At 46.7% G+C, this 13,897-nt stretch overlaps 1 protein-coding gene across 8 annotated transcripts in view; it reads right to left on the bottom strand.

Annotated features, from left to right (window-relative positions):
* The window catches only part of USP48 (ubiquitin specific peptidase 48), a 67,008-nt gene extending 63,776 nt beyond the window's left edge, over positions 1-3,232 (bottom strand). For 3 of the 8 annotated variants that reach the window (XM_027109840.1, XM_027109838.1, XM_027109839.1), the window contains exon 1: positions 2,840-3,221. In XM_027109840.1, coding sequence (XP_026965641.1) covers positions 2,840-2,973 — 134 coding nt within the window. In that variant the 5' untranslated portion in view covers positions 2,974-3,221. Of the gene's footprint in view, positions 1-2,839 lie in introns of all 8 variants that reach the window. The other 5 variants (XM_027109845.1, XM_027109846.1, XM_027109843.1 and 2 more) reach the window with 3 other exon arrangements.
* Positions 3,233-13,897: the final 10,665 nt, after the last annotated feature.

Below are 13,897 nucleotides of genomic sequence, written 5' to 3'. Positions count from 1 at the left end.
CCAATTTTAAAATGGGCAAAGGATGTGAAAAGACCTCTCTCCAAAGACCTACAAATGGCCAATAAGCACATGAAAAGATGCTCAACCTTATTAGTCATCAGGAAAATGCAAAGCAAAACCACAATGAGATAGCACTTCACACCCACTAGGATGGCTATAAGACAAAAACAGTGTAAGGATGAGAAGAAAATGGAATCTTCATATATTGTCTGTGAGTATGTACAATAGTGCAGCCACTCTGGAAAACTATTTGTCAGTTCCTCAAAACGTTAAACATAGTGATCCTATGACCCAGCAATTCCACTCCTAAGTATATATCCCAAAGAACTGAAAATAGGTGTTCAAACAAAAACTTGTACACAAATGTTCACAGCAACACTATTCACAACAGCCAGAAAGCGGAAATAACCAAAATATCCATCAACTTAACTATGCTGTGAGATGATGGATGTGTTAATTGCCCTGATCTTGGTAATCATTCCACAAGGTCCATCAAATTACCATGCTGTACACTTTAAATATATAGTTATATTTGTCAATTATTCCTCAATAAAGTTGGGGGGAAAATTTAAATCCATCAACTGATGAATAGATAAAATGTGGTATATCCAACAATGGAATATTATTCAACCATAAAAAGAAATAAAATACTGATACATACTATAACATGTATGACCCTTGAAAATATTATGCTAAGTGAACGTCAGACCAAAAACAGGCCACGTATTATATGATTCCACGTATATAAAATATCCAGAATAAAGAAATCTACAGACAAAAAGATTAGTGGTTGCCAGGGGGTGGGGGAGGGGGAAATGGGAAATGACTGGAGTTTAATGGATATGGAGTTTCCCTTTAGGGTGATGGAAGAAGTTCCGGAACTAAACAATGGTGATGTTTGTACAATATCATAGAGGTACTTAATGCCGTGTAATTGTGTACTTTAAAAATAGTGGGACTTCCCTGGTGGCACAGTGGTTAAGAATCCTCCTGCCAATGCAGGGGACACGGGTTCGAGCCCTGGTCCGGGAAGATCCCACATGCCACAGAGCAACTAAGCCCGCGCACCACAACTACCGAGCCTGCACTCTAGAGCCCACGAGCCACAACTACTGAGCCCACACACCACACTACTGAAGCCCGCGTGCCTTGAGCCCGAGCTCCGCAACAAAAGAAGCCACCACAGTGAGCAGCCCCCTGCTCGCCACAACTAGAGAAAGCCTGTGAGTAGCAACGAAGACCCAACGCAGCCAAAAATAAATATTTTTTTAAAAAATGGTAAATTTCGTTGTGCATTTTACATGACTTTTACAAAACAATTTTTAGTGAAATGAAATACTGACAAATACTACAACATGGATGATCCTTGAAAACATTATGGTGTCAAAGAAGCCAGTCATAAAAGTCCACATACTGTATGATTCCATTTACATGAAATGGCCATATGAATAGGCAAATTTAGAGGCAGAAAGTATATCAGTAGTTACTTCGAACTGGGGGGGGGCGGGGAGTGGGGTTTACAGGGAGGATTGAGTGCCAAGCTAACGGGTACAGAGCTTCTTTTAGGGGGGTCGGATTGTGCTGAGGGCTGAACAACCCTGTGACTATACAAATAAAAAATACTGGGTTGTACATTTTAAATGGGTGAATCATATGATGTGTGCATTATATCTCAAAGCTATTTATGAAAAAAACTGCTTGGATATAAACCTTGCAATTGCAGCTTAAAACTCACATCCGTGACATTCCCCTTATAGTGATCTCAGCTAATTTCTACTCCTTTACTTCCACTAAAATCATAACTATTACAATGAAAGAGTTTTTATTTTTTGGTTGCTCTGGAACCTAATATGTGGACAAACTGACTGAAGCTTATCTATTATACACGGCCACGTCATTCCAGTACTGACTGTTGCTCTCCTCATGAGCCAGACTCCCAGAGCTTGGAATTATTCGTCTGCTTTATGGAAGCTCTCTAACTTGTTTCACTTCCCGTACTAGACCTAAAGCTCCAAATCTGAGACCTTGACTTCCATTCCTTCCGGATCCCACCGTGGAATGTAAAAACTCCAGAAAGTCTTTACTAAATGCTTGATGAAAGGCTACTGAGCATGCCCGGCTTGGCCAAGTCAATTCAACAACATTCCGGACACAAACTATAGTTCCCGCGTTAAAAGGTGGAAAAACAGCTAAGGATTCGATCTAAAAGGAAAGACAAGGTTCACGGGCTAAGTAGAAGTGAAGGACAGCACTTACACAGCTCAAACTTTGTACTCGGTAGAGTGGTGTTCAGTCAGAGCGACCCCCCACCCCCCAAAAAAGGCTAAAAAATACTAGATTACCGAGAGAGGGGAAGGTCAACTGGGGATGCAGGGTACCGATGACGCAGACTAACCGTACGTTTTCCTAAAGCCGCCCTACCCAAAAATATGATCACGCCTTCAGCGTCAACACCAATACGAGATATACAGTGATGAAGCTCACTTCGCACAAGTTCCCATTTTACAAACCAAAAAACCGAGCAGTGGCCAGGATATACCAACCACCAACGTTTCCTAAGGTCTTGGCTCCTGCCTTCAACCATCTCCACCGCCATCTTCTAATAAAAACCCAAAACCTTTTCCGAAGGGCTTTCAGCAGCATCACCTCCGTGCAGAGCCCGGAAAGGCTGCGTTTCTCCCAGGTCGCCCAGAAGGCGGAAAGGAGGAAACCTCCACCTTGTTCTCTCCACGCCCGCTAGATGCACGGAAAGGGCCGCCGTCTTCCTTCCCCCAGCCCCGGGCCTGGTTTTCCAAGGTCCGACGCGAGGGGGGCGCGAGGCCCGGTGCGCGGGCCTCACCTGCACACGCCGCGGATGCAGGGCTCCAGCCAGATGCGGTAGGCGGTCTCGATGTGCTCCTGCGACACCTCCTCGGGCCGCACCGTCTCCGCCCAGCGCCAGGCCGCCTTCTCCAGCTGCAGCCGCGGGGCCATGGCCTTGGCCCGAGGAGTGCCTCCTGAGCCCGGCCGCCCAGGCTGCCGCAGCCGCCTCCACCACCGCCCAAATGGGCTCCGCCACCTGCCAGCGATGAGGACCAGGCGCTCCCTCAGCCAGCTGGCCAGTCAATCACCTGCGCGCGCCTCTGCCCGGGCGCCCGCCCGCGCGCCCGCACCCGACCCGCACGACCGGCCGCAAAGCGCCTCCGCGGACACCCGACACCCCCCGCACCCGCAGACGTTGTAGGTGTACTCCCCGCCGCGGTGGGCGCATGCGCGTTCCCAGCAGTCTTTGCGCCTCTTGCCCGACGGGCGGAGGAAGGGGAAGCTGCTAGTCGAGACCCTTGCCACGTCCTCACCGGCGCTGCAGGGGAAGCGACGTCTCAGCTCCTGTCCAGGATAGCGTTCTGCGCACCACTAATCTTGCAAGCGGGCACCTGGAGAGCTAAAGTCTGCCTGTTCTTGCCCTCTGGTACTTCCCCTTTAACCGTGAAGGATCACGCGAGAGGGTACTCAACGCACACCATAGGTCCGCTGGATTGTGGGGTGGGACCTGAAACCTGGGTCACCAAAGAAACCAGGGTCGGCTCTCTGGAAGGGTTAACTCGAGCCTGGACCGGTTCTGACTCCTTTCCTGAGCGCTCCTGACGTCACGTGATGTTCTGGCCTTTTCCTGAGCTAGAACTGGACTACGTGTCCCGGTATGCGTTGCGTGCTGTCACTCACTGGATGCCAGGCATGCTGGGATTTGTAGTCTTCGCAGTAGTGGGTTTGCTGTGCCTTGGCTTGTGCTGGGGTGTAAGCGGGTCCCTGGGCGGGGTTTGTCTGTCCTGGAAGGTCATCCTTGCAGGTGGTGGACCCTCCTCACTGCTGTTATCTCCATATGCTGATTTCTTCTTTAATGATGGTCCTGTTTAGCTGCAGGGTTTGAAAACATTTCCTTTTTTCAATCTCTGCTTCTGGATATAAAGAGTAGCCTTATCAGAGTGTTTGGCGAACTGTAAAGGGTACTGCTTGAGTGAGGATTTTGAAAACTTTGCATTTTAATGAGAGCCCTATGGCGGTCTAAGCACTAACTTCTGACACAGTACTCCATAGCTTGCCAGCTGGGTAACCTTGGACTGGATGCATTTTTTTTTTTTTTTTTTTTTTGCTGCACTGCACAGCTTGTGGGATTTTAGTTTCCCCTGACCAGGGATAGAACCTGAGCCCTCGGTAGTGACAGCGTGGAATCCTCACCACTGGACCACCAGGGAATTACCCAGACTGGATGCTTTATGTGTGCAATTGTTTAGACAAACGTTCACTGAAGGAACGATGAAAATAAGACATGGTCCTTGCACTTATGCAAGAGGGGGTGAGGGGAGAATAGTAGAAACTTAAAGTAAGGTCCCCTTCCCTTCCTTGGAAGGTTTGGAGTACTTGGGGAGAGTCTTCCCAGGAGGGATAACTCCTAAATCCACCCTTAATAGATGAGCAGAACTTAGCCAGGTTAGAAGAAAAGTACCATTCTAGACAAAGGGAACTACAAGGAACAAAAACACAGAAGAGAGAAACTTCTTGGTATGAGGTCACAAACTCTGAGAAGGGGAGGTGAGACTTTGAGAGGCTGGCCAAGACTTTGCTTTATCTGAGGGACTCATTGAAATGTTTAAAGCTGGTGAGTTATATAAGGGGGATTTTCATTTTGTATAACTTCCTCAGTCTAGGTCAAGGACAGAGACCGAGAAACCTTGTAAGACTACAGAAGTAATACAAGCCAGAGATAATGAAGGCCAGAATGGGGCAGTGTAATAGGTATGGAATGAGGAGGCAAACTTGAAAGATATTTAGGACATGGAATTGCTAAACTTGATAAGTTGGTCTAAGCAAAGTCTGTTTACCTTTCTGTTATTTGACCTTCAGGTGTAGGTCATAGCCCTTTCCTAGGTGCTTACAGCTCCCTGTGTCATTACCTCACTTAGCACATGATAAAATCGTGAATATTATTCATTGTGCTGTCCCTGCTATATGCCAGTTTTCTAACTTGAGTAACTAAGCGAATAGAGTTTCTACCAAATGAGATAAAAAGTAGAGAAGAAGGAGAAGGTTTAGAAGGGAGATGATGATTTCAGTTTTTAATAAATTGCATTTTAAGTGCATCAGGGACATCCAAGTAGAGATAGGAGACATGAGTCTGAATCTTGAAGGATATATTGCTCCTGCATCATGGATTTTCCAGTCTCTACTGGGTGATTCTCATCAGCATTAGATACATGCAGTAATTTCTCCCAGTTTTAACAAACCCTCTCTTGACTCCCACATCCCCCGCCAACTACCATCCCACTTCTCTGCTCTTCTTTATAGCAGAACTCCTGGAAAGAGTGATTTAGACTCTTCTCCAGTTCCCTAATTTCTTGTCCCTCTTAAACCCATTCTAAATCAGGCTCTTGCCCCAAAACCAACCACATAAAGGTCACCAAAGTCCTCCACGTTGTTAAATTCAGTGGTGAGTTCACACTCTGTTTTACTTGACCTGTCTGCAGCATTTGACCTAGTTCTTCACTCTCTTCCCTTGGGAACACGTTCTTCTCTTAACTTGCAGTGTTACTGAACACAAGTTCATGTGCCCAATGCACAGTGAAGCCAAACAAACTGAAATGTTGGAGTTGGAGCAGAGAAAGGTTTATTGCATGGCCAAGCAAGGAGAACAGCTGGCTTGTGCTCAAAAAGACCTGAACTCCCTGATGGTTTGGGGGGAGAGGTTTTATTGGCAAAATTTGGGGTGAAGGCTGCAGGGTATGTGGCTTTCTTCTGATTGGTTGGTGGTGAGATGACATGGCGGTCTCCAGGAATCTTGTGCTCAGCCTGAAGTTACCATCCTCCACCTGTCTGGGGGCCTTAGTTCCTGCATAAAAACTCAGATATTGTTATGTATACCTTGAGGAGGAACCAGGACCCTTCCACAAGGCTGCACTATTGTTTCTTGACTCTTCCTCCCTTGTTTCTGCCTTCTTTCCCTTCCCTGATTAGCAACTGTTTGAACCTGCCCTTTGGAATTCAGGGAACGTCATGGAGGCTGAATGAAGCCTATTTTCTTTTTTCTTTTTTTTTCTTTTTTTTTTTCCCGGTACGCCGGGCTCTCACTGTTGTGGGCTCTCCCGTTGCGGAGCACAGGCTCTGGACGCGCAGGCTCAGCGGCCATGTCTCACGGGCCCTGCCGCTCCGCGGCATGTGGGATCTTCCGGGAGCGGGGCACGAACCTGTGTCCCCTGCATCGTCAGGTGGACGCTCAACCACTGCGCCACCAGGGAAGCCCGAAGCCTATTTTCTACAAACAAGAAATGGGAGAAACAGAAGGCGTTTGTACCAGAGAGCCCCATAGGGTCCTCCTCAGTTTCAGCAGGACACCACCTTCTCCTGGTTTTTCCATCACCCACTGGCCATTCTTTTTCAATGCCCTTTGTTGATTCTTTCTCATCTCTCTAACCTGTAAACTTGAGTGGCCTAGGGTTGTGCTTGGACTTCTCTAACTACATTTACTCCCTGGGTGATCTCATCTCCTGTGGCTTTAAATACCAGCTGTGTGTTAATGACTCGCAAATTCCATTATCGCCTGACCTTGCTCCTAAAATGCCAGACTTGTATATCCTACTGCATACCTGGCACCTCCAATGTATGATAGGTATTTTGCACTTTCAAGATCCAAAACATATTCTACTTCCAGCCACCCCCAAATGTCCTTCTGTAATCTTCCCCATCTCGGCAGGTGGCAGCTCCATCCTTCCTGAAATCTTAGCTGTAGCTTTAACCTCTTTCTCTCTTACATCACCATGCAGAACTTCCCCAAATCCTGTCAACTGTGTGTGCCTTCAAAGTATATACAGAATGCAACTACTGTACAGGGACTGTTACCACCTGGCCTCTCACCTGGATTTTGCAAAAACTTCCTAACTGGTCTCCCTGTTTTCGCCCTTGCCTCTTGGGGCCCAGAGTAGGCCGCCCCAAAATGTGCCTCAATGGCCTATTGATTATTTTGAATTACAGTTACTTGAGAAATGCAAGAGGGATACACTCTGACCCTCCTTTCTGTCTCCCTGAAAGCAGGAAATAAGTCTTTCATGTGAAAGGTGCACTCCCAGCATCTGGAGGTAGAGGACATGCTTAATCGCCAAAGGTAGGGAATTCAGGCTGAGAAGCCTAGATAAACAAGCCTTGTCACTTCTTTAATTTACTGCCCCAAGACCAAACTCTGTTTAGATTCTTCATTAATTGAGCACCCAAAACCTTAGTTTCTTTGTCCTGTCAATTTCTCACAAATTTATTATTTCTTTGTCTAAAAACTATAAAAACTGCCTGCTTTGGCCACTTCTTAGGTCCCATTTCTATGGGGCCTCCATGCACATGAATTAAAATTTGTTTCTTTTTCTCCTTTTAATCTGTCTTGTGTCAATTTTATTACTAGTCCAGCCACAAGAACTCAAGAGGGGTAGAGGGGAAAATTTCTCCTCCCCCAACACCTCATTATAGTCTTCTTGGCATGTAAACCAGAAGAACATTCCTCTGCTCAAAAACCTCCAAAAACTTAGCACCTCATTCAAAGTAAATGACCAAGTCCCTCCCGTCTACACCTTATTGGCCAGAGCTCATTTCCTACCACACTCTCTCCAGCTGTGTTCCAACGACAGTCTTCCTCCCAGTTCCATAACCACCCTAAGCAGACCCATGCCTCAGGACCTTTACATTTGCTGTGTCCTTTACCTGGAACTTTCTTCCCCTGCACAGCCACATGGCTAGCTCCTTCACCTGATGTTTTGGGAACAGGGGGAGGACCTTAGGAAGAAGGTCCAGAAGAACAATTGTTAGATATAAGGAGAATCAGAAGAGTAACTCAGAAGCTTAGGGAGGATAGTTTCAAGAAGATGGGAGTGGTCAGCAATGTTAAATTCCTCTCTATTTTCCTTCTAATTTCTTGGTTCCCTTCACAGTAAAATTATTGAAATAATTATCTACCCCAACACTGTCCAATATAAATATAATATGAGCCACATATGTATTGATAGTTTTAAATTTTCTAGTAGCCACATCTAAAAAATAAAAAGGAACAGGTGAAATCAATTTTAATAATATATTTAACCCACTATAGCCACAATGTTTACATTTCCACATGAAATCAATATTTTTAAAACATTAATGAGACATTCTTTTTTTTCACACCACGTTTTGGAGATCTGGTGTGCATTTTACACTTATAGCTCATGTCATTTGAAACTTGCCACACTCAAGTGCTCAATAGCCACATGTAGCGAGTGGCTACCATAATAGATGGCACAGGGCTTCCCTGGTGGCGCAGTGGTTGAGAGTCCGCCTGCCGATGCAGGGGACGTGGGTTCGTGCCCTGGTCCAGGAGGATCCCACATGCCGCGGAGTGGCTGGGCCCGTGAGCCATGGCCGCTGAGCCTGCGCGGCCGGAGCCTGTGCTCAGCAATGGGAGAGGCCACAACAGTGAGAGGCCCGCGTACCACAGAAAAAAAATAATAAAAAATAATAGATGGCACAGTTTTATATTCTCTCGACATCCTCATCTCCTATTGTAAGCAGAAAGGGTAGGAGGTCCCCAGAGAAAGAGAACCAGCATGGCTTCCTTGACAAAAGAGAAGCCATTTTAGGCTAAGCCATTTTGTGATCCAAGCCTGGCCACAATACTTGCCCTTGAACCGGTCTCAGCAATTAAAGATCTGTAGGAAAGTGAGGGAAGGCAGGAACACAGGAAACGCAGTCAAGAAACAACAGTTCATCAATAAAGCAGAGTCCTAGTTCTTCCTCAAGGGATATACATAATCTCTGAGTTCGGCCGGAACAAATGCGCCACCCAGGTGGAGGATGGTAACTACATGCTGAGATCCCAAAACCTAAGGAATGATGATGCTGATCTCTGCTGACCCTCAGGACTTCAATCAACTAAAGCTGGACTCTCTCAACCTTTGCCCTAATTCTATGCTGAATTCTCCTCTGCTCAAGCCCCTTCATGAATATGCATGAATTACCGAGTCCAAGCTCGCTCTGGCCAACGAATCGGAGACGAGGTGTTGAAGCAAGAAATACGACTTTATTCGGAAAGCCGGCAGACAAGATGGCAGACTAGTGTCTCTGATAAACCATCTTATCGGGGTTTGGATGCCAGTTTCTTTTATAGAATAGAGGAGGGGAGGAGATGAGGAAGTAAAGTAAAAAGGCCATAAGATTTGCAAATGTCCCCTGGAATGGCCAGCCTCAGGGAGGGGATGTGTTAATTTCTTCTTTCTTGCAGCCATCCACAGGTGGACAGGGTCAGGATGTACAAAAGCACTGTGGTTTAACACAGAGGCAAAGGGGCAGGGTTCCCTGAGGCAGGCCATTATGTTGATTATAATAACAAAAGCAACGAAAAGCAAAGGTTACAGTCAAAGAAACAGATCGAACACGGATTCCGATTTAGCTCTTCCCTTTTACACGTGTACCCTTAGCTTAAAAATTCCACAGTTTCGCTGTTCAGGGAGACACTGCTTTGGGAAAGAGCCCCAGTGTTCTCCTTACTTGCTGCAAGTAATAAATCCTTCCTTCTCCTGCTGTTTGCCTTGGTTGTGGCTTTTGGCTCAACACCCAACAAGAGGCGAACCCAGTTTTCTAGTAACACCATTCACTCTTCAACCAATTCCAATCTGGCCCATGACCTGATCACTCCTCTACAGCTGCTTTTATCAAGGTTACCATGACTTCCATGTTACCAAATCCAGTGCTCTCTCATCCTCAGCTCCCTGCAATCACCCACACAGATGACCACTCTCACCATCTTGAAATGGTTTCTGGGAAGTATTGAAGCAGGAGGGAAGGGGGCAGGGCACAACCTTTAAAAGAATGACATAGCCCGAGGACACGACATAAACTGATTAGAACCAAATAGGTCCAAGATGGTGGAAGAGTTGACTTCCACTAGACCTTGAGCTTCAGTGTATGCTCATTGTGACACATTAGCAAGCTAAATGACACAACCACAGGTGCCATGACTGTTCCAAGGAGGTCAAAAAGTGGGTGGTGGCCCAATTCCTGAAAATTCCCATCCCTTGCCCAAAATAGCTGGAATACTCCTTCCACTCATTAGCCTATGACATTACCCATCCCTATAAAAACTGACAACCCCATACACTGGGGCCACTCTTGCCTTCCAAGATGGCTCACACTGTGGAGTGTGTCTCTCTCTAAACAAATCCACTTCTTACCTATGGCTTTGTCTCTCACTGAATTCTTTCTGTGATGAGACATCAAGAACCCGAGCTTCATTAAGTCCTGAGACCAGGTGTGTGATCTCAGTTGAAAGACCGAGGGTTCAAGTCCCAATGCAGGTTTTGGCTGGGTTTGAGTCCCAGCCCACGAGTTCAAGTCCCAATCTGAGTTGCAGGGCTTCAGCATCATCTGGTTTTCAACCTCCCTCAGTGGCTGCTCCTTCCTCAGTCTTCTTTGCCACCTCCTCCTCCTCTATTGGCTTTCTAAAGAAAAAAACTCACTCCTGGACTGCCCTGGTGGTGCAGTGGTTAAGAATCCGCCTGCCAATGCAAAGGACACAGGTTTCATCCCTGGTCGGGGAAGATCCCACATGCCGCGGAGCAAAGAAGCCCATGCACCACAAGTACTGAGCCTGCACTCTAGATCCTGTGAGCCACAACTACTGAAGCCCGCGTGCCTAGAGCCCGTGCTCCACAACAAGAGAAGCCACCGCAATGAGAAGCCCGCGCACTGCAACGAAGAGTAGCCCCCACTCGCCACAACTAGAGAAAGCCCACACGCAGCAACGAGGACCCAACACAGCGATAAATAAATAAATAAATTTATTAAAAAAAAAAAAAAACTCCTATGTGTCTTCTCTACTCTCAGTACTCCATTACAACGCTACTTCACTTCTGGCACCGGATGTGTGGGTTTTCCACACATGGAAGCGATTCTGCGATGCCATTGCAAGTCCAGGTTCTCACCTATACTTCTGACCATCCAGCTGTATATCTGAGATTCCCCGACCCCTCCTCAGGTTTGATTAATTTTCTAGAGTGGCTCACAGAACTCAGGGAAACATTTTAACTTCTAATCACCAGTTTATTATAAAAGGATGTAACTCAGGAACAGCCAGATGGAAGAGATGCATAGGTCGAGGCTCCTGAGAAGGGGCACAGAGCTTCCATGCCCTCTGCACACCACCCTCCCAGCACCTCCACGGTTCACCAACGAGGAGGCTTTCCAAACCCCATCATTTTGGGGTTTTATGGAGGCTTTATCAAGCAGGCATGATTGACTAAACCATTGGCCATTGGTGACGGAATTCAATCTCCAGTCCCTAAACGTCATCTCCTGGGAGATAGGGATGGAGGGTGGGAGTACAAATGAAAGCACCAGTTAATTGTGGTTGCTTCCCCTGGCAATAAGCCCCCTTGCCTAGGTCGCCTAGGGGCTTTCCAAAATTCACTGCATTAACATAAACTCAGGTGTGGTTGAAAAGAGCTTGTTACAAATAACAAAAGACACCTTTGTCACTCTAATCTCTTCAGAAGTTCCGAGGATCTTAGGAGCTCTGTAAGGAATGGCGGAAGACTAATATATATTTCTTATAAATCACAGTATCACAGCTGGAGTTCTAGTGTTTGTCCTGGGCCCTCTTCTATATCAGTCAATAAAAAAGAAACAAAGAAGTATAACCAGAAATCAGATGTCACTCCATTTTGGCATACTTTTGCACTTTAACTAAAATCTAAATTCCAGGGCTTCCCCGGTGGGGCAGTGGTTAAGACTCCGCCTGTCAATGCAGGGAACATGGGTTTGAGTCCTGGTCTGGGGAGATCTCACATGCCGTGGAGCAACTGAGCCCATGCACCACAACTATTGAAGCCCGCACACCTAGAGCCTGTGTTCTGCAACAAGAGAAGCCACTGCAATGAGAAGACTGCGAACCGCAACGAAGAGCAGGCCCCGCTCGCCGCAACTAGAGAAAGCCCGCGTGGAGCAAGGAAGGCCCAATGCAGCCAAAAATAAATAAATAAAATAAATTCCAGGAATGACAGTGGTTCCACTAACAGTGGTTAGGACTCCAGGCTTCCACTACAGGGGGCACTGTTCGATCCCTGGTCAGGGAACTAAGATCCCACATGCCGCAAGGTGTGGCCAAATACAAACATCTAAATTCCTTTTCATGATTTATAGGGCTGTAGGAGGCAGGATAATGCCCCTCCGAAGTGTTGCTATAGATTGAATTTTTTTGTCCCCCTAAAATTCATATATTGAAACCTAACCCCCAATGCGATGGTATTTGGAGGTGGTGTCTTTGGCAGGTGATTAGGTCATGAGGGTGGAGCCCTCATAAATGGGATTAGCAACCTTATGAAAGAGGATACAGGGGTCCCTTCCCCTGCTACCATGTGAGGACACAGTGAGAAGACAGCCTTCTATGTACCCAAAGTGAGCTCTCACCACGACACTCTGCCAGTGCCTTCATTTTGAACTACCCGAGAGAGAAATTTCTGTTGTTTCTAAGCCATGCAGGCTGTGGTATTTTTGTTACTAGAGCCCAGAGGTTTTAAGACAGATGTCCATTTCCTTATAACCAAAACCTCTGAACCTGTGAATATGTTACCTTATGTGGCAAAAGGGAATTAGGTTAAAGATTTTCTTTTTTTTTTTTTTTTTTGCTGCACTGCATGGCTTGTGGGATCTCAGTTCCCTAACCAGGAATTGAAGCTGGGCCACGGCAATGAAAGCCTGGAATCCTACCCATAGGCCACCAGGGAGCTCCCTAAAGATCTAAAGATGGGGAGATTATCCTGGATTACCTGAATGGGTCCAATGTAATCACAAGGATCTTTATAAGAGGGAGGCAGGAGGGTCAGGGTCAGACAAGATGCTACACTGCTGACTTTGAAGGCAGAAGATGGAGCCACAAGCTAAGGAATGGATTCTTGGATAAGGCAAGGATATGGGGCTTCCCTGGTGGCGCAGTGGTTGAGAGTCCACCTGCCGATGCAGGGGACACGGGTTCGTGCCCCGGTCCGGGAAGATCCCACATGCCGCGGAGCGGCTGGGCCCGTGAGCCATGGCCGCTGGGCCTGTGCGTCCGGAGCCTGTGCTCCGCAACGGGAGAGGCCACAACAGTGAGAGGCCCGCGTATGGCAAAAAAAAAAAAAAAAGGCAAGGATATGGATTCTCCCCTAGAGCATCCAAAGGGAAGACCTTCCAACACTTTGATTTTAGCTCAGTGAACCCATTTCAGACTTCTGACCTCCAGAATTATAAATTGTTTTAAACCACTAAATTTGTGGTGATTTGTTACAGCAGTAGTAGGAAACTAATACAAGGGCACTTCATAATCTGCCCACTCCTGGGAATTCCCTGGTGGTCCAGTGGTTAAGACTCTGCGCTTCCAATGCAGGGGGTGTGGGTTCGATTCCTGGCTGGGGAACTAAGATTCCACATATGGCATGGCATGGCCAAAAAAAAAAAGTAAATGATCTGGCCACTCCTAACTCCAACCTGTATCCCTCAATGACTGTACTTTAGGGACAGAATCAAGTACTTTCCTGACCCAGAGCCATCTTGTAACCAAGCAGGGGCCTTCCTAGGGCACACACACCCCCTGCCCCTGCCATGTCCTCCACCTGCCTCTTATTTGTAGAAAAACTTTAGCCTTCCCTGAGTTACAAAGAATGAATTTAATCAGAGAACTGAGAAAACGTAAAAAGGAAAACAGTCAAGCAAGACAAAATAATAATAGTTTAGCCATTAAACAAAGTCAAGGACCTTTAGTTCCTCCTCACAGGCTACAGATAATATCCCGAGCCATGTCCTTTGGGCTATTTTGCAGATACTGAAACCCCCCACCAGGTGGAAGAAGTTAACTGTATGCTGCCCACAAGCATACAGACCC

Source organism: Aethalodelphis obliquidens, unplaced genomic scaffold, assembly GCF_003676395.1.
Source record: "Aethalodelphis obliquidens isolate GAN/ISIS:26980383/991018 unplaced genomic scaffold, ASM367639v1 scaffold9, whole genome shotgun sequence".
Classification (NCBI taxonomy): Eukaryota; Metazoa; Chordata; class Mammalia; order Artiodactyla; family Delphinidae; genus Aethalodelphis; species Aethalodelphis obliquidens.
Note: the sequence above shows the minus strand (reverse complement) of the source record. Positions and strands in the feature narration are given on the sequence as shown.